This window comes from Oncorhynchus mykiss, chromosome 4 (assembly GCF_057628025.1).
Source record: "Oncorhynchus mykiss isolate SJ-2025 chromosome 4, ASM5762802v1, whole genome shotgun sequence".
Classification (NCBI taxonomy): domain Eukaryota; kingdom Metazoa; phylum Chordata; class Actinopteri; order Salmoniformes; family Salmonidae; genus Oncorhynchus; species Oncorhynchus mykiss.
This window is the reverse complement of record NC_143025.1, coordinates 86,679,727-86,700,000: the sequence shown is the minus strand read 5'-3', so window position 1 is coordinate 86,700,000 and position 20,274 is coordinate 86,679,727. Positions and strand designations below refer to the sequence as shown.

Below are 20,274 nucleotides of genomic sequence, written 5' to 3'. Positions count from 1 at the left end.
TGAGAACGTTTGACTCTGGTTGCAGGGAAGTTCTGAGAACATTTGACTCTGGTTCCAGGGAGGTTCTGAGAACGTTTGACTCTGGTTCCAAGGAGGTTCTGAGAACGTTTGACTCTGATTCCAGGGAGGTTCTGAGAACGTTTGACTCTGATTCCAGGGAGGTTCTGAGAACGTTTGACTCTGGTTGCAGGGAGGTTCTGAGAACGTTTGACTCTGATTCCAGGGAGGTTCTGAGAACGTTTGACTCTGATTCCAGGGAGGTTCTGAGAACGTTTGACTCTGATTCCAGGGAGGTTCTGAGAACGTTTGACTCTGGTTGCAGGGAGGTTCTGAGAACATTTGACTCTGATTCCAGGGAGGTTCTGAGAACGTTACCTCTGATTCCAGGGAGGTTCTGAGAACGTTTGACTCTTCTTCCTTAAATGTTTTCCTGGGAGGTTTAATTTCCTTAAAACTTTTAACAAGACTTTTAATAACAGTGCTAGCTTTTTTGGGGTCAACTTTTTTTAAACTCCAAGCACAGATAGGAAACGTGGAAATTCATGCAAACACATAACTTTTTTATATTGTGACACGGCATCATTGAGATTCAAACCTGTAATCTTGTGTTCTCTACCCAGGGAAATTAGTCCACTGCACCACCAGGATGGCGCTAGCATGCTGTTTATTTTAGTTTAGTCAAACAGACCCATTTCAAAGGAAACAAGCACTCATTACGATCAGCACACCTGAACGCGTAACAACGTAGAGTATAGAGCGAGTTTTGTTGATGCTGAGAACAGAATCCATATGTTTTTAAATAACATTCTTAGAACTTTCTCTGAGTTTTCCTGTGTTTTTTTATGGAACGTTTTCTCGACATTCTCAAAACAATTTGAAAACATGGATTTAAATAGATCCACGAGGAACCCAGTAGGAAACCTTAGGAAATTCCCACAGGAGAACGTTATTTCTTGATGTTCTCTAAACAATTGTTGAACGTTACAAACGTTAAACCATTTGGAGAACATTCCTAGAACATTGCCAAAATGTTCATAAAATGTAACTATGTTTGAACTTTTAATAAATGTTCTGTTAAAGTAATGAAATACCAAGAAAACCTAGTCTTACTGAGAATGTTCCAAAGCCAAGTGGGATCAAGTCAATCCTGCACCATTCATTGAAAGTTGTCGGACGTTTGTATGCAAAACAACCATAGGACAACCACAATCTCACCAATCTGTAAGCAACATATTGTTCTCAGAACGCTATGTCGTAGCTGGGACACCACAGGGGACCTGATGATATAGTGTGTATTGTTGTAGAGAGTACTACACAGGGTACCTGATGATATAGTTTGTATTGTCGTAGCTGGGACAACACAGGGGACCTGATGATATAGTATGTATTGTCGTAGCTGGGACAACACAGGGGACCTGATGATATAGTATGTATTGTCGTAGCTGGGACAACACAGGGGACCTGATGATATAGTATGTATTGTTGTAGAGAGTACTACACAGGGTACCTGATGATATAGTATGCATTGTTGTAGAGAGTATTACACAGGGTACCTGATGATATAGTATGTATTGTTGTAGAGAGTACTACACAAGGTACCTGATGATATAGTGTGTATTGTTGTAGAGAGTACTACACAGGGTACCTGATGATATAGTATGTATTGTTGTAGAGAGTACTACAGAGGGTACCTGATGATATAGTGTGTATTGTTGAAGAGAGAATTACTGATGTAACAGTGTAGTTGAACATCATGGCGGAGGACAATATGGGATCAAGCCTTGCCACGCTCTTAGTCCTACAATTACATACATCTCAATGTTAGGTAATGAATTTCTGAGTGTGTGTGTGTGTGTGTGTGTGTACGTGTGTGTGTGCGTGTGCGCGTGCGTGCGTGCGTGCGTGCGTGTGTGTGTGTGTATGTGTAGCTAGTCAAGCCCCCAGAGACCCTCTCCCTGTATGAATTTGCATCTTCCAGAGAGAGTGCCATATGCTGTTAGAGCTGCGTGTCTGTTAATAGACTGGCAGCTGAAGGCTCGGCTGATCACTTGGCTGACGGCTCGGCTGATGACTCTCGGTTGATGGCTCTCGGCTGAGGGCAAGGCTGAGGGCTCAGCAGAGGGCTCTTGGCTACTGTCTAATGACGGACAAACACAAATTTCATCACCTTCTCTTACAAGCAGGATGAGAGAGAGGGAGAGGAGGAGAGAGTAAGAGGAGGAGAGAGTAAGAGGAGGAGAGAGAGGGAGAGGAGGAGAGAGAGGGAGAGGAGGAGAAAGTAAGAGGAGGAGAGGGTAAGAGGGGGAGAGAGGAAGAGGAGGAGAGAGAGGAAGAGGAGAGAGAGGAAGAGGAGGAAAGAGTAAGAGGAAGAGAGAGGAAGAGGAGGAGAGAGAGGAAGAGGAGAGAGAGGAAGAGGAGGAGCGAAGAAGGGGAGGAGAGAGGAAGAGGAGAGAGAGGAAGAAGAGGAGAGAGAGGAAGAGGAGATAGTAGAGGAGGAGAGAGAGGGAAAGGAGGAGAGAGGAAGAGGAGAGAGAGGAAGAGGGGGAGAGAGAGGGAAAGGAGGAGATAGAGGAGGACAGAGAGGAAGAGGAGGAAAGAGAGGAAGAGGAGAGAGAAGAGGAGGAGAGAGAGTAAGAGGAGGAGAGAGAGTAAGAGGAGGAGAGAGGGAGAGGAGGAGTGAGGAAGAGGAGGAGAGAGAGGGAGAGGAGGAGAGAGAGGGAGAGGAGGAGAGAGAGGAAGAGGAGGAGAGAGAGGGAGAGGAGGAGAGGGAGAGGAGGAGAGAGTAAGAGGAGGAAAGAGTAAGAGGAGGAGAGAGGAAGAGGAGGAGAGAGAGGAAGAGGAGAGAGAGGAAGAGGAGGAGCGAAGAAGAGGAGAGAGAGGAAGAAGAAGAGAGAGAGGAAGAGGAGAGAGAGGAAGAGGAGAGAGAGGAAGAGGAGGAGAGAGAAGAAGAGGAGAGAGAAGAGGAGGAGAGAGAGGAAGAGGAGAGAGAAGAGGAGGAGAGAGAGGAAGAGGAGGAGAGAGAGGAAGCGGAGGAGAGAGAGGAAGTGGGGAGAGAGAGGATGAGGAGAGAGAGGAAGAGGAGAGAGAGTAAGAGGAGGAGAGAGAGTAAGAGGAGGAGAGAGAGGGAGAGGAGGAGTGAGGAAGAGGAGGAGAGAGAGGGAGAGGAGGAGAGAGAGGGAGAGGAGGAGAGAGAGGGAGAGGAGGAGTGAGAGGGAGAGGAGGAGAGAGAGGAAGAGGAGGAGAGAGAGGGAGAGGAGGGGAGAGAGGAAGAGGAGGAGAGAGAGGATATGCAAATTATCCTATCAGGGCTCTGCGTCTTGTGATGTCAGCTGTCTCTGTGTGATGCTGTGAAATCAGCCACCCCATCAAGAAATACAATATCTACATGTAGTAGAGGCCCACAAAGCCTGGCGGACACACACACACACACACACACACACACACACACTCACACACACCAGAGTAGACACACAAAGACACACATACACACACATCAGAGAAGACACAAGCACACACCCACAAATACACAAATACACACCCACGAATACACAAATACATACCCACGAATACACAAATACACACCCACAAATACACAAATACACACCCACAAATACACAAATACACACCCACGAATACACAAATACATACCCACAAATACACAAATACATACCCACGAATACACAAATACATACCCACGAATACAGAAATACACACCCACGAATACAGAAATACACACCCACGAATCCACAAATACACACCCACGAATACACGAATACACACCCACGAATACACACCCACGAATACACAAATACATACCCACAAATACACAAATACATACCCACGAATACACAAATACATACCCACGAATACAGAAATACACACCCACGAATACAGAAATACACACCCACGAATACACGAATACGCACCCACGAATACACACCCACGAATACACCACGCCAGGGAGAGAGGGGATGTATGTCTATTTATCTATCACTCCAGCCAATAAAGACTGTGCTATGATTCAATTTACAGTAATTACTGTGGTCCGTCCACTGACACACACACAATTCTGTTAGCTTATGCACACACACACACACACACACACACTACCAGTTACCGCACTTATGCTGTAGTCTCCATGGACACAGCGATGAGATCAAATGGCCCAATTTGCTGCCCCCCATCCCCGTCCCTCCTCACACACACGCCCACACACTTCAGTCAACATGACTGGGATGAGAGGTTAACTCGCTAAATTGAATGGCGTGGCAGTTATATGGTTATGTGACAATCCGTGCAGCAATGTTAGTGACTCACAGCTTATCACTTGTCGCTTTCTATTGGCTCTGAGGAGAGAGTTGCCTATATAGACACAGATCTAGGAGCAGCTTAATAACTGAACAAATCATAAAAGTGGATGCAAAACTGATCTTAGAGCAGTGTGTCTCGGGAGAAACATTATTCTACTCCAAATTGATTGGGAAGGGCCATGGTGGGAGGGTCCTGTAGCCATAGTAGGAGGGTCCTGTAGCCATAGTGGGAGGGGCCTGTAGCTATAGTGGGAAGGTCCTGTAGCCATAGTGGAAGGGGCCTGTAGCCATAGTGGGAGGGGCTTGTAGCTATCGTGGGATGGGCCAGTAGCCATAGTGGGAGGGGCCAGTAGCCATAATGGGAGGGGCCTGTAGCTATAATGGGAGGGGCCTGTAGCTATAATGGGAGGGCCCTGTAACCAGAGTGGGAGGGGCCTGTAGCTATAGTGGGATGGGCCAGTAGCCATAGTGGGAGGGGCCAGTAGCCATAATGGGAGGGGCCTGTAGCTGTAGCTATAGTGGGAGGGTCCTGTAGCCATAGTGGGAGGGTCCTGTAGCCATAGTAGGAGGGTCCTGTAGCAATGGTGGGAGGGTCCTGTAGCCATAGTAGGAGGGTCCTGTAGCCATAGTGGGAGGGGCCTGTAGCTATAGTGGGATGGGCCAGTAGCCATAGTGGGAGTGGCCAGTAGCCATAATGGGAGGGTCCTGTAGCTATAGTGGGAGGGTCCTGTAGCCATAGTGGGAGGGGCCTGTAGTCATAGTGGGATGGGCCAGTAGCCATAGTGGGAGGGGCCAGTATCCATAATGGGAGGGGGCTGTAGCCATAGTGAGAGGGTCCCGTAGCCATAGTGGGAGGGTCCTGTAGCCATAGTGGGAGGGTCCTGTAGTCATAGTGGGATGGTCCTGTAGCCATAGTGGGAGGGTCCTGTAGTCATAGTGGGAGGGTCCTGTAGCCATAGTGGGAGGGTCCTGTAGTCATAGTGAGAGGGTCCTGTAGCCATAGTGGGAGGGTCCTGTAGCCATAGTGGGAGGGTCCTGTAGCAACAGTGGGAGGGGCCAGTAGTCATAGTGGGAGGGGCCAGTAGTCTTAGTGGAGGGGCCTGTAGCAATAGTGGGAGGGGACAGTAGCCAAAGTGGCAGGGTCCTGTAGCTATAGTCGGAGTAGTCAGACAGGAAGTCATTAATGGTGAGTATATGCGTAGAGGTGGGCCAATCATAAAAGAGTTCACTCCCTCCTAGGTTAGTTTCTGCTAAACCACCACCAGGCCAATTAGGTATTCTATAGGGATCTTAGATCTTAAGACTAAAGTGGCTTTTGTTCTTTCCAGATTGGCTTTAATAGCAATTATTTGTTTTAAAAGCACAAGCAAAATGTCAGGGAGCAGAGAGAGAGAGAACTGTGCCATGGTATTGAATTGTCTGTACTCCAGTATTTATGCTGCAATAGTTTGTGTCAGGGGGCTAGGGTCAATCTGTTATATCTGGAGTATTTGTCCTGTCTTATCCGGTGACCTGTGTGAATTTAAGTATGCTCTCTCTAATTCTCTCTTTCTCTCTCTCTCTCTCTCTCGGAGGACCTGAGCCTTAGGACCATGCCTCAGGACTACCTGGCCTGATGACTCCTTTCTGTCCCCAGTCCACCTGGTCGTGCTGCTGCTCCAGTTTCAACTGTTCTGCCTGCGGCTATGGAACCCTGACCTGTTCACCGGACGTGCTACCTGTCCCAGACCTGCTGTTTTCAACTCTCTAGAGACAGCAGGAGCGGTAGAGATACTCTGAATGATCGACTATGAAAAGCCAACTGACATTTACTCCTGAGGTGCTGACCTGTTGCACCCTTGACAACCACTGTGATTATTATTATTTGACCCTGCAGGTCATTTATGAACATTTGAACATCTTGGCCATGTTCTGTTATAATCTCCACCCGGCACAACCAGAAGAGGACTGGCCACCCCACATAGCCTGGTTCCTCTCTAGGTTTCCTCCTAGGTTCTGGCCTTTCTAGAGAGTTTTTTCTAGCCACCGTGCTTCTACACCTGCATTGCTTGCTGTTTGGGATTTTAGGCTGGGTTTCTGTACAGCACTTTGAGATATGAGCTGATGTAACAAGGACTTTAAAAACACATTAGATTGATTGATTGATTGACTACAGTACATCTGGGGGTTTGAGAAAATAATGAGGCTTGGTAAGGTTTGAAGTAGCAGAGGGATTAACACACTCGGTAACAAACACACACACACACACACGGTAGCACACACACACAGTAACACACACACACACACACGGTAACACACACAGTAACACACACACAGGGTAACACACACACACAGTAACACACACACACACACACGGTAACACACACACACAGTAACACACACACACACACAGTAACACACACACACACGGTAACACACACACACACGGTAACACAAACACACACAAACACACAGTAACACACACACACAGTAACACAAACACACACAGTAACACACGCACACGGTAACACACACACACAGTAACACACAAACACACGGTAACACACACAGTAACACAAACACACACAGTAACACACACACACACGGTAACACACACACACGGTAACACACACACACAGTAACACACACAGTAACACACACACACACGGTAACACACACACACACACAGTAACACACACACACACAGTAACACACACACACACGGTAACACACACAAACACGGTAACACACACACACACAGTAACACACACGGTAACACACACACACGGTAACACACACACAAACACACAGTAACACACACACACACAGTAACACACACACACACGGTAACACACAGACACATGGTAACACACACACACACACACACACACAGTAACACACACACACACACGGTAACACAAACACACACGGTAACACACACACACAGTAACACACACACGGTAACACACACACACACAATAACACACACACACACACATGGTAACACACACACGGTAACACACACACACACGGTAACACACACACACACGGTAACACACACAGTAACACACACACATTCTAACACACACAGTAACACATACACACGGTAACACACACACACACAAGGTAACACACACAGTAACACACACACACGGTAACACACAAATGTACCGTAACACACGCACACATATGGTAACACACAGACACAGTAACACACACAGACACGGTAACACACACACAGACATGGTAACACACACACACACGGTAACACTCACACACGGTAACACACACACACACGGTAACACACACACACACGGTAACACACAGACACAGTAACACACACACACGGTAACACACACACACACACACACGGTAACACACACACACGGTAACACACACACACGGTAACACACACACGGTAAGACACACACACAGGGTAACACACACACACACGGTAAGACACACACACAGGGTAACACACACACACACGGTAAGACACACACACACAGTAACACACACACACACGGTAAGACACACACACAGGGTAACACACACACGGTTACACACACACACATGGTAACACACACACACGGTAACACACACACACACGGTAACGCACACACACATGGTAAAACACACACACGGTAACACACACACACACGGTAACACACACACGGTAACACACAGACACGGTAACACACACACATGGTAACACACACGGTAACACACACACAGTGACACACACATAACACAAACACACCCTCTCATGGGCCACGGATTCAGTGACACACACACACTGCTCCCTGACACACACACATAGTGCCTCCCAGCCTGGATGCACCTGTCAGGGGTGAGGTGCTGTATAAAGGTCCTCATTAGCATGGCTTTGATTTAGAGGCTCACGGGGATCCCCTGCAAACTCTCCCCCTGCTTCTGTTCCCTCACCTCGCCTCCCACTCCTCCTTGTCTCCTCACCCCTCAAACCCTCCTGATATCACCCTCTTCCCCCTCATCTCTCCCCTGTTCTCCTTTCCCTTCCTCATCTCACTCCTCCTTCCTGTTCTGCTTACCCCCCGCTCCCCTCTCTCTTTACCTCCTCCCCTCTCCACCTGCTCTCCTGCTCCCCTCTCTCTTTACCTCCTTCCCTCTCCACCTGCTCTCCTGCTCCCCTCTCTCTTTACCTCTTCCCCTCTCCACCTGCTCTCCTGCTCCCCTCTCTCTTTACCTCTTCCCCTCTCCACCTGCTCCCCTCTCTCTTTACCTCTTCCCCTCTCCACCTGCTCTCCTGCTCCCCTCTCTCTTTACCTCTTCCCCTCTCCACCTGCTCTCCTGCTCCCCTCTCTCTTTACCTCTTCCCCTCTCCACCTGCTCTCCTGCTCCCCTCTCTCTTTACCTCCTTCCCTCTCCACCTGCTCTCCTGCTCCCCTCTCTCTTTACCTCTTCCCCTCTCCACCTGCTCTCCTGCTCCCCTCTCTTTACCTCTTCCCCTCTCCACCTGCTCTCCTGCTCCCCTCTCTCTTTACCTCTTCCCCTCTCCACCTGCTCTCCTGCTCCCCTCTCTCTTTATCTCCTCCCCTCTCCACCTTCTCTCCTGCTCCCCTCTCTCTTTACCTCCTCCCCTCACCACCTGCTCTCCTGCTCCCCTCTCTCTTTACCTCCTGCCCTCTCCACCTGCTCTCCGGCTCCCCTCTCTCATCACCTCCTCCCCTCTCCACCTTCTCTCCTGCTCCCCTCTCTCTTGACCTCCTCACCTCCTCCCCTCGTCCCCTGCTCCCCTCTCCACCTGCTCTCCTGCTCCCCTCTCTCTTGACCTCCTCACATCCTCCCCTCGCCCCCTGCTCCCCTGCTCCCATCTCTCGTTACCTCCTCCCCTCTCCACATGCTCTCCAGCTCCCCTCTCTCTTGACCTATCTACTGTCTCTCCTGTCTCTACTGTCTCTACTGTCTCTCCTGTCTCTCCTGTCTCCCCTGTCCCTCCTGTCTCTACTGTCTCTACTGTCTCTACTGTCTCTCCTGTCTCTACTGTATCTACTGTCTCTCCTGTGTCTCCTGTCTCTCCTGTCTCTCCTGTCCCTACTGTCTCTACTGTCCCTCCTGTCCCTCCTGTCTCTACTGTCTCTCCTGTCTCTACTGTATCTACTGTCTCTCCTGTCTCTATTGTCTCTACTGTCTCTCCTGTCTCTCCTGTCTCTACTGTGAGCGGCAGAAAGCCTAGCGGTTAAGAACGTAGGGCCAGTAACCAGTTCGAATCCCGGAGCCGACTTGGTGAAAAATCTGTCGATGTGCCCTTGACCAAGACACTTAGCCTTAATTGCTCCTGTAAAACAACTGACATAATTTCAATTGATTTCATTTCTAGGTGTTGCATTCTGTTCTTAACAGTCAGACAACGGTAAGAAGATCCAGGTCTTTATATGTACAATATTCTGAAAAATGTCCCCCAGGAGGTTGGCTGGTACTGGTCTCTGTAGCTTACACAGTTTCAGCACTAAACTACAGTATCATTATTTAGAAAGACTTGCATGTGTGGATTGTAAACCAGGGCCATACAGTAAGTCTCGACTCAGCGTGGTTCTGGGCAGGAGAGTGAAAAGGGTACATGTCTTCTCAAGCCAGAGACTGTGGAGACGCAGGAAAGGAGCAGAGACCATACGGCTACTGTGAGGGGAGCAATAGCAGGAAGGGAGTAGAGACCATACAGCTAATGTGAGGGGGGCAGTAGCAGGAAGGGAGTAGAGACCATACGGCTACTGTGAGGGGGGCAGTAACAGGAAGGGAGTAGAGACCATACGGCCACTGTGAGGGGGGCAGTAGCAGGAAGGGAGTAGAGACCATACGGCTACTGTGAGGGGGCAGTAGCAGGAAGGGAGTAGAGACCATACGGCTACTGTGAGGGGAGCAGTAACAGGAAGGGAGTAGAGACCATACGGCCACTGTGAGGGGGGCAGTAGCAGGAAAGGAGTAGAGACCATACGGCTACTGTGAGGGGGGCAGTTACAGGAAGGGAGTAGAGCAGAGACCATACGGCTACTGTGAGAGGGGCAGTAGCAGGAAGGGAGTAGAGCAGAGACCATACGGCCACTGTGAGGGGAGCAGTAGCAGGAAAGGAGCAGAGACCATACGGCTACTGTGAGGGGGCAGAAGCAGGAAGGGAGTAGAGACCATACGGCTACTGTGAGGGGGCAGTAGCAGGAAGGGAGTAGAGACCATACGGCCACTGTGAGGGGAGCAGTAGCAGGAAAGGAGCAGAGACCATACGGCTACTGTGAGGGGAGCAATAGCAGGAAGGGAGTAGAGACCATACGGCCACTGTGAGGGGAGCAGTAGCAGGAAGGGAGTAGAGACCATACTGCTACTGTGAGGGGAGCAATAGCAGGAAGGGAGTAGAGACCATACGGCTACTGTGAGGGGGGCAGTAGCAGGAAGGGAGTAGAGCAGAGACCATACGGCTACTGGGAGGGGAGCAGTAGCAGGAAGGGAGTAGAGACCATACGGCTAAAGTGAGGGGGGCAGTAGCAGGAAGGGAGTAGAGGACATTTGGCCACTGTGAGGGGAGAAGTAGCAGGAAGGGAGCAGAGACCATATGGCCACTGTGAGGGGGGCAGTAGCAGGAAAGGAGCAGAGACCATACGGCTACTGTGAGGGGGGCAGTAGCAGGAAGGGAGTAGAGCAGAGACCATACGGCTACTGTGAGGGGGCAGTAGCAGGAAGGGAGTAGAGACCATACGGCTACTGTGAGGGGAGCAGTAGCAGGAAGGGAGTAGAGCAGAAACCATACGGCTACTGTGAGGGGGCAGTAGCAGGAAGGGAGTAGAGACCATACGGCTACTGTGAGGGGAGCAGTAGCAGGAAGGGAGTAGAGCAGAAACCATACGGCTACTGTGAGGGGAGCAGTAGCAGGAAGGGAGTAGAGCAGAGACCATACGGCTACTGTGAGGGGGGCAGTAGCAGGAAGGGAGTAGAGACCATACGGCTACTGTGAGGGGAGCAGTAGCAGGAAGGGAGTAGAGCAGAAACCATACGGCTACTGTGAGGGGGCAGTAGCAGGAAGGGAGTAGAGACCATATGGCTAAAGTGAGAGGGGGCAGTAGCAGGAAGGGAGTAGAGACCACATGGCCACTGTGAGGGGAGTAGTAGCAGGAAGGGAGCAGAGACCATACGGCTACTGTGAGGGGAGCAGTAGCAGAAAGGGAGTAGAGTAGAGACCATACGGCTACTGTGAGGGGGGCAGTAGCAGAAAGGGAGTAGAGTAGAGACCATACCGCTACTGTGAGGTGAGCAGTAGCAGGAAGGGAGTAGAGACCATACGGCTACTGTGAGGGGGGCAGTAGCAGGAAGGGAGTAGAGACACTACGGCTACTGTGAGGGGAGCAGTAGCAGGAAGGGAGCAGAGACCATACGGCTACTGTGAGAGGGGCAGTAGCAGGAAGGGAGTAGAGACCATACGGCTACTGTGAGGGGGCAGTAGCAGGAAGGGAGTAGAGACCATACGGCTTCTGTAAAGGGAGCAGTAGCAGGAAGGGAGCAGAGCAGAGACCATATGGCTACTGTGAGGGGAGCAGTAGCAGGAAGGGAGTAGAGACCATACAGCTACTGTGAGGGGAGCAGTAGCAGGAAGGGAGTAGAGACCATACGGCTACTGTGAGGGGAGCAGTAGCAGGAAGGGAGTAGAGACCATACAGCTACTGTGAGGGGAGCAGTAGCAGGAAGGGAGTAGAGACCATATGGCCACTGTGAGGGGAGCAGTCGCAGGAAGGGAGTAGAGACCATATGGCTACTGTGAGGGGAGCAGTAGCAGGAAGGGAGTAGAGACCATACAGCTACTGTGAGGGGAGCAGTAGCAGGAAGGGAGTAGAGACCATATGGCCACTGTGAGGGGAGCAGTCGCAGGAAGGGAGTAGAGACCATATGGCCACTGTGAGGAAGGAGTAAAGCTCTCACCCAGTTTGTACGGCTCCACACTAACTCAAAGCAGGCACAGGCCCAGTATAACTACTTGCATGTGTGTGAGCTCTGTGTGTGAAAGCCCTAAGAAACAGGGAGGGGCTTGAATTCCGGGGGGGGGGGGGGCTTGAAGTGCGGGCCCCCCCCCACACACACACACACACACTCATGTCTAAGGTATGTAGATTTGCCTTCCTGTATGTCTCATGGGATGCAGGTCAACTGGGTGAATGAAACAATAAAGATATCCCGTATCTACATAACGATATCCCGTATCTACATAACGATATCCCGTATCTACATAACGATATCCCGTATCTACATAACGATATCCCGTATCTACATAACGATATCCCGTATCTACATATCCCGTATCTACATAACGATATCCCGTATCTACATAAAGATATCCCGTATCTACATAACGATATCCCGTATCTACATAACGATATCCCGTATCTACATAACGATATCCCGTATCTACATAACGATATCCCGTATCTACATAACGATATCCCGTATCTACATACAGATATCCCGTATCTACATAACGATATCCCGTATCTACAAATAGATATCCCGTATCTACATAACGATATCCCGTATCTACATAACGATATCCCGTATCTACATAACGATATCCCGTATCTACATAACGATATCCCGTATCTACATAACGATATCCCGTATCTACATAACGATATCCCGTATCTACATACAGATATCCCGTATCTACATAACGATATCCCGTATCTACATAACGATATCCCGTATCTACACATAGATATCCCGTATCTACATAACGATATCCCGTATCTACATAACGATATCCCGTATCTACATAACGATATCCCGTATCTACATAACGATATCCCGTATCTACATAACGATATCCCGTATCTACATAACGATATCCCGTATCTACATACAGATATCCCGTATCTACATAACAATATCCCGTATCTACATAACGATATCCCGTATCTACACACTCATGTCTAAGGTATGTAGATTTGCCTTCCTGTATGTCTCATGGGATGCAGGTCAACTGGGTGAATGAAACAATAAAGATATCCCGTATCTACATAACGATATCCCGTATCTACATAACGATATCCCGTATCTACATAACGATATCCCGTATCTACATAACGATATCCCGTATCGACATAACGATATCCCGTATCTACATAACGATATCCCGTATCTACATAAAGATATCCCGTATCTACATAACGATATCCCGTATCTACATAACGATATCCCGTATCTACATAACGATATCCCGTATCTACATAACGATATCCCGTATCTACATACAGATATCCCGTATCTACATAACGATATCCCGTATCTACACATAGATATCCCGTATCTACATAACGATATCCCGTATCTACATAACGATATCCCGTATCTACATAACGATATCCCGTATCTACATAACGATATCCCGTATCTACATAACGATATCCCGTATCTACATAACGATATCCCGTATCTACATACAGATATCCCGTATCTACATAACGATATCCCGTATCTACATAACGATATCCCGTATCTACACATAGATATCCCGTATCTACACATAGATATCCCGTATCTACATAACGATATCCCGTATCTACATAACGATATCCCGTATCTACATAACGATATCCCGTATCTACATAACGATATCCCGTATCTACATAACGATATCCCGTATCTACATAACGATATCCCGTATCTACATAACGATATCCCGTATCTACATACAGATATCCCGTATCTACATAACGATATCCCATATCTACATAACGATATCCCGTATCTACATAACAATATCCCGTATCTACATAACGATATCCCGTATCTACATAACGATATCCCGTATCTACATAACAATATCCCGTATCTACATAACGATATCCCGTATCTACATAACAATATCCCGTATCTACATAACGATATCCCGTATCTACATACAGATATCCCGTATCTACATAACAATATCCCGTATCTACATAACGATATCCCGTATCTACATACAGATATCCCGTATCTACATAACGATATCCCGTATCTACATACAGATATCCCGTATCTACATACAGATATCCCGTATCTACATAACGATATCCCGTATCTACATAACGATATCCCGTATCTACATAACGATATCCCGTATCTACATAACGATATCCCGTATCTACATACAGATATCCCGTATCTACATACAGATATCCCGTATCTACATAACGATATCCCGTATCTACATACAGATATCCCGTATCTACATAACGATATCCCGTATCTACATACAGATATCCCGTATCTACATAACGATATCCCGTATCTACATAACAATATCCCGTATCTACATAACGATATCCCGTATCTACATAACGATATCCCGTATCTACATAACAATATCCCGTATCTACATAACGATATCCCGTATCTACATAACGATATCCCGTATCTACACATAGATATCCCGTATCTACATAACAATATCCCGTATCTCCAGCAACATAACCAGACAGGCAATAACAACCAGCCTCTCATGCTGCAAACTACGAGAGCTGCTCTGCTCCAATCTCCAGGGCATCTCTCAAGGCACAGGGAAAAGGTGTGAAAAGGAACTGTGAAGGCCTCTCAGTCAGTGAGAGCTCTGTCTCTTGGCTCAGCCTCTGGAATCGCTCAGAGAAAGATTCTTAACTCTTAACTGGAGTGTGTTTGTCTGTGTGTGTGTCTGTGTGTGTGTGTGTGTGTGTGTGTGTGTGTGTGTGTGTGTGTGTGTTTGCGCTCTGCCAACTATTATGTGACGCTGGATGAGTTCGATAGGCGACTATCATCTGTTCTTGTGGCTGAGAGAAGACAGGATTCAGGGAATGGAGAGAAGAAAGAAAGAGAGGGAGAGAAAGAGATTTGGAACCAAGCACTGATCACCCCAATCCACAAAAGTGGAGACAAATTTGACCCCGTCAACAGCAACCTTGAGAAAATCCTCAGCATTATCATTAAAAGCAGACTCGTACATTTCCTCAGTGAAAACAATGTACTGAGCAAATGTCAAATTGGCTTTTTACCAAATTACCGTACAACAGACCATGTATTCACCCTGCACACCCTAATTGACAACCAAACAAACCAAAACAAAGGCAAAGTCTTCTCATGCTTTGTTGATTTCAAAAAAGCCTTCGACTCAATTTGGCATGAGGTTCTGCTATACAAATTGATGGAAAGTGGTGTTGGGGGAAAAAACATACAACATTTTAAAATCAATGTACACAAACAACAAGTGTGCGGTTAAAATAGGGTGAGGTGAGGTGGGGTGAGACAGGGATGCAGATTAAGCCCTACCCTCTTCAACATGTATTTCAACGAATTGGCACAGGCACTAGAAAAGTCTGCAGCACCCGGCCTCACCCTACTAGAATCTGAAGTCAAATGTCTGCTGTTTGCTGATGATCTGGTGCTTCTGTCACCAACCAAGGAGGGCCTACAGCAGCACCTAGAGCTTATGCACAGATTCTGTCAGACCTGGGCCCTGACAGTGAATCTCAGTAAGACCAAAATAATGGTGTTCCAAAAAAGGTCCAGTCGCCAGGACCACAAAAATAAATTGCATCTAGACACCGTTGCCCTAGAGCACACAAAAAACTATACATACCTTGGCCTAAACATCAGCGCCACAGGTAACTTCCACAAAACTGTGAGCGGTCTGAGAGACAAGGCAAGAAGGGCATTCTATGCCATCAAAAGGAATGTAAAATTCACCATGCCAATTAGGATCTGGCTAAAAATCCTTTATGGTTGTGAGGTCTGGGGTAAGCTCACCAACCAATAACTTACCAAATGGGACAAACACTAAATTAAGACTGCAGGCAGAATTCTGCAAAAATATCCTCTTTGTACAACATAAAACACCAAATTATGAACCTGGAGAAGAGTCCCCTAAGCAAGCTGGTCCTGGGGCTCTGTTCACAAACACAAACACACCCCACAAAGCCCCAGAACAGCAGCACAATTAGACCCAACCAAATCATGAGAAAACAAAAAGATAATTACTTGACACATTGGAAAGAATTAACAAAAAATCAGAGCAAACTAGAATGCTATTTGGCCCTAAACAGAGAGTAGACAGGGGCAGAATACCTGACCACTGAGACTGACACAAAATTAAGGAAAGCTTTGACTATGTACAGACTCAGTGAGGATAGCCTTGCTATTGAGGAAGGCCGCCGTAGGCAGACATGGCTCTCAAGAGAAGACAGGCTATGTGCTCACTGCCCACAAAATGGGGTGGAAACTGAGCTGCACTTCCTAACCTCCTGCCCAATGTATGACCATATTAGAGAGACATATTTCCCTCAGATTACACAGATCCACAAAGAATTCTAAAACAAATCCAATTTTGAAAAACTCCCATATTTACTGGGTGAAATTCCACAGTGTGCCATCACAGCAGCAAGATTTATTTTACCTTGTGTCCTTTAACCATTTGTACATTGTTAAAACACTGTATATATATATATATATATATATATATATATATATATATATATATATATATATATATATATATATATATATATAATATGACATTTATAATGTCTTTATTGTTTTGAAACTTCTGTATGTGTAATGTTGACTGTTCATTTTTATTGTTTATTTCACTTTTGTATATTATCTACCTCACTTGCTTTGGCAATGTTAACACATGTTTCCCATGCCAATAAAGCCCTTGAATTGAATTGAAATTTAGAGAGAGAAGAAGAGAGATGGAGGGTGTTGAGAGAGAGAGAGAGAGAGAGAGAGAGAGAGAGAGAGAGAGAGAGAGGGAGAGAGGGAGAGAGAGAGAGGGAGCATCCCCTGGCTCTTATCAGTCTGATGCATTTCCTGTTCCTGGCAGAGTTCCTGCAAAGCTTATGGTTAAGAAGGCTTTCATCCATCCAGACTGTGCCTTCAGCACACACACACACACACGTTTGTTTTACTATCCTTGTGGGGACTAAACAATTTATTCCATTTTAAATCATAGGACCAGACTACAGGACCAGACTACAGACACAGACTACAGACACAGACTAGCTCACTGCTCCGCAGATACCAATCACACTGATAACATCGCAGGATTTATTTCATTAAATTCTGTTCTGGGAAAGACTAAGGAGGAGAAGGTCTGTGTGTTCTGGGAAAGACTAAGGAGGAGAAGGGCTGTGTGTTCTGGGAAAGACTAAGGAGGAGAAGGGCTGTGTGTTCTGGGAAAGACTAAGGAGGAGAAGGGCTGTGTGTTCTGGGAAAGACTAAGGAGGAGAAGGTCTGTGTGTTCTGGGAAAGACTAAGGAGGAGAAGGTCTGTGTGTTCTGGGAAAGACTAAGGAGGAGAAGGTCTGTGTGTTCTGGGAAAGACTAAGGAGGAGAAGGGCTGTGTGTTCTGGGAAAGACTAAGGAGGAGAAGGGCTGTGTGTTCTGGGAAAGACTAAGGAGGAGAAGGTCTGTGTGTTCTGGGAAAGACTAAGGAGGAGAAGGGCTGTGTGTTCTGGGAAAGACTAAGGAGGAGAAGGTCTGTGTGTTCTGGGAAAGACTAAGGAGGAGAAGGGCTGTGTGTTCTGGAAAAGACTAAGGAGGAGAAGGGCTGTATGTTCTGGAAAAGACTAAGGAGGAGAAGGGCTGTGTGTTCTGGGAAAGACTAAGGAGGAGAAGGGCTTTTAGGTCGACTTATTATCACGGTACCTCTGTAACCTTGCAGAGATAATTCCCCTGACTATATTGTCATCAGGCATTATGGACATTCAACACAGAGCACACATTTACAGGACAATTGGGGACATATACAGTATTTAGTAGGAAACTACTGTGCGAAGAAAAGGAGATGAAAAAATGCATGAATGGTAACTGAATGGTAACTGAATGGTAACTGAATGGTAACTGAATGGTAACTGAATGGTAACTGCAGTAATCAAGGCCTCCAATACCTCTTTGTGGTGAAACACATTGTACACCATCAACGCTGTCTCTTCACTTTCACGGTGATTTACCACCCAGACAGATTTGGCCAATAAGACGATAAGAAACATAGTGCATAGGATTACCCGTCTTTACAGAACCGCACTAAAAAGCAGCCAGAATACAAACACACCGTGCACTTTTCAACACAAACACACCGTGCACTTTTCAACACAAACACACCGTGCACTTTTCAACACAAACACACCGTGCACTTTTTAACACAAACACACCGTGCACTTTTCAACACAAACACACCGTGCACTTTTTAACACAAACACACCGTGCACTTTTCAACACAAACACACCGTGCACTTTTCAACACAAACACACCGTGCACTTTTCAACACAAACACACCGTGCACTTTTCAACACAAACACACCGTGCACTTTTCAACACAAACACACCGTGCACTTTTCAACACAAACACACTGTGCACTTTTCAACACAAACACACCGTGCACTTTTCAACACAAACACACCGTGCACTTTTCAACACAAACACACCGTGCACTTTTCAACACAAACACACCGTGCACTTTTCAACACAAACACACCGTGCACTTTTCAACACAAACACACCGTGCACTTTTTAACACAAACACACCGTGCACTTTTCAACACAAACACACTGTGCACTTTTCAACACAAACACACCGTGCACTTTTAAACACAAACACACCGTGCACTTTTCAACACAAACACACCGTGCACTTTTCAACACAAACACACCGTGCACTTTTCAACACAAACACACCGTGCACTTTTCAACACAAACACACCGTGCACTTTTTAACACAAACACACCGTGCACTTTTCAACACAAACACACCGTGCACTTTTCAACACAAACACAGTGAATGAACACGTCCCCGGTCAGAAAAGCTCTCCTTTGCCCTAAATGTGGTCTATCGCTCTAAACCTTTCAGACTGTACAATGTACTTGTTTATCCCATGTCTGTCATCTATGCAAGGCTTCAGTTGTTACCTAAAGACTGTTTTCTAAAGCAGGGATAAGTCTCTGTCTGTGTTGCAGGGCAGGTTTCTAAGAGATTTGACCCTCCCTAGATATTGCTGCACTGTCGGAAGTAGAAGCACAAGCATTTCGCTACACTCGCAATAACATCTGCTAACCATGTGTATGTGACCGATACAATTTGATTTGATTTGATTTTGAGGTCGAAATGGTCTTTGTTGGCATCATATTCCATCTTTAGAATTATAGCCTTTCTTGGGAGAATCAGACGAACTTAGTGGCAAGACTCAAGAGTACCTGCACAGCAGGGCCTTGGGCTCAAAATTCACGACATTCAATCTAAATCACAAGGTGTGTGTATGGCACATCTGTCTCAGTGAGCAGCTCAACTAAGACAGGTTAGAGTTCCACTTCCTCTACTTGCTAGATGCTGCTCCTTCCTCACACAAACAACAACGGCTTTTCATTGTCACTTAAGCCTCGATTAAACCCAAAAGCAATGTGTTGGCATTTAGTACCCAGATCTCTATTCCCCCGACACAATGTGAAACACACACACATACACAGACAGACACACACACATACATTGTGACATAGCTGGACGGGGTGTGATTGTTTTTAATGCATTTAAGACTCGCCTATTAAGCGGCATAAACATCCACAGCACATCTGGACAACACCGTCAGGCAGCGTCCTCCACACACACACACACACACACACACACACACACACACACACACACACACAAAGTTAGCGGCAGGCAGCTTTGAGCACTCACTAGCCCAGTCCAAATTAGTGGGGAGATTTATTCCCCCACTGTGGTAGGAAAATATCAAATGTGCTGCCATGTGAGTGTCATAAAGATGGCAGAGGACCGTTTGATGCCTTCATGTGGGAACCTTTCAGCACGAACACTGTGTGTGTGTGTGCGTGCGTGTGTCTGTGTGTCTATGTGTGTGTGTTCGTGCTAGTGTGTGTGTTTTCATGTGTTTGCATGTATGCGGGCATGCGTGCACGTTTGTGTGTGTGTGTGTGTGTGTGCGCGTGTGTGTGTGTGTGTGTGGG

General features: G+C 47.0%; 2 protein-coding genes across 3 annotated transcripts in view; one reads left to right on the top strand and one right to left on the bottom strand.

Annotated features, from left to right (window-relative positions):
- The window catches only part of LOC110522576 (B-cell lymphoma/leukemia 11B), a 58,269-nt gene that overhangs the window by 8,547 nt on the left and 29,448 nt on the right, over positions 1-20,274 (bottom strand). The gene's annotated exons all lie outside the window — the stretch shown is intronic.
- Positions 10,873-14,869, top strand: LOC149984171 (uncharacterized). Its single transcript, XM_090233400.1, has 5 exons — positions 10,873-10,978; positions 12,478-13,129; positions 13,237-13,256; positions 13,304-14,423; positions 14,749-14,869. The coding sequence occupies exons 1-5, from the start codon at positions 10,873-10,875 to the stop codon at positions 14,867-14,869; spliced, it is 2,019 nt and encodes a 672-aa protein (XP_090089526.1).

Coding starts and splice junctions, on each gene's coding strand:
- LOC149984171 (XM_090233400.1), top strand. CDS start 10,873: ATGGCCACTGTGAGGGGGGCAGTAGCAGGAAAGGAGCAGAGACCATAC. Junction 13,130..13,236: donor TATCTACATAACGATATCCC/GTATCTACATAA, acceptor CTCATGTCTAAG/GTATGTAGATTTGCCTTCCT. Junction 14,424..14,748: donor TATCTACATAACGATATCCC/GTATCTACATAC, acceptor CCGTATCTCCAG/CAACATAACCAGACAGGCAA.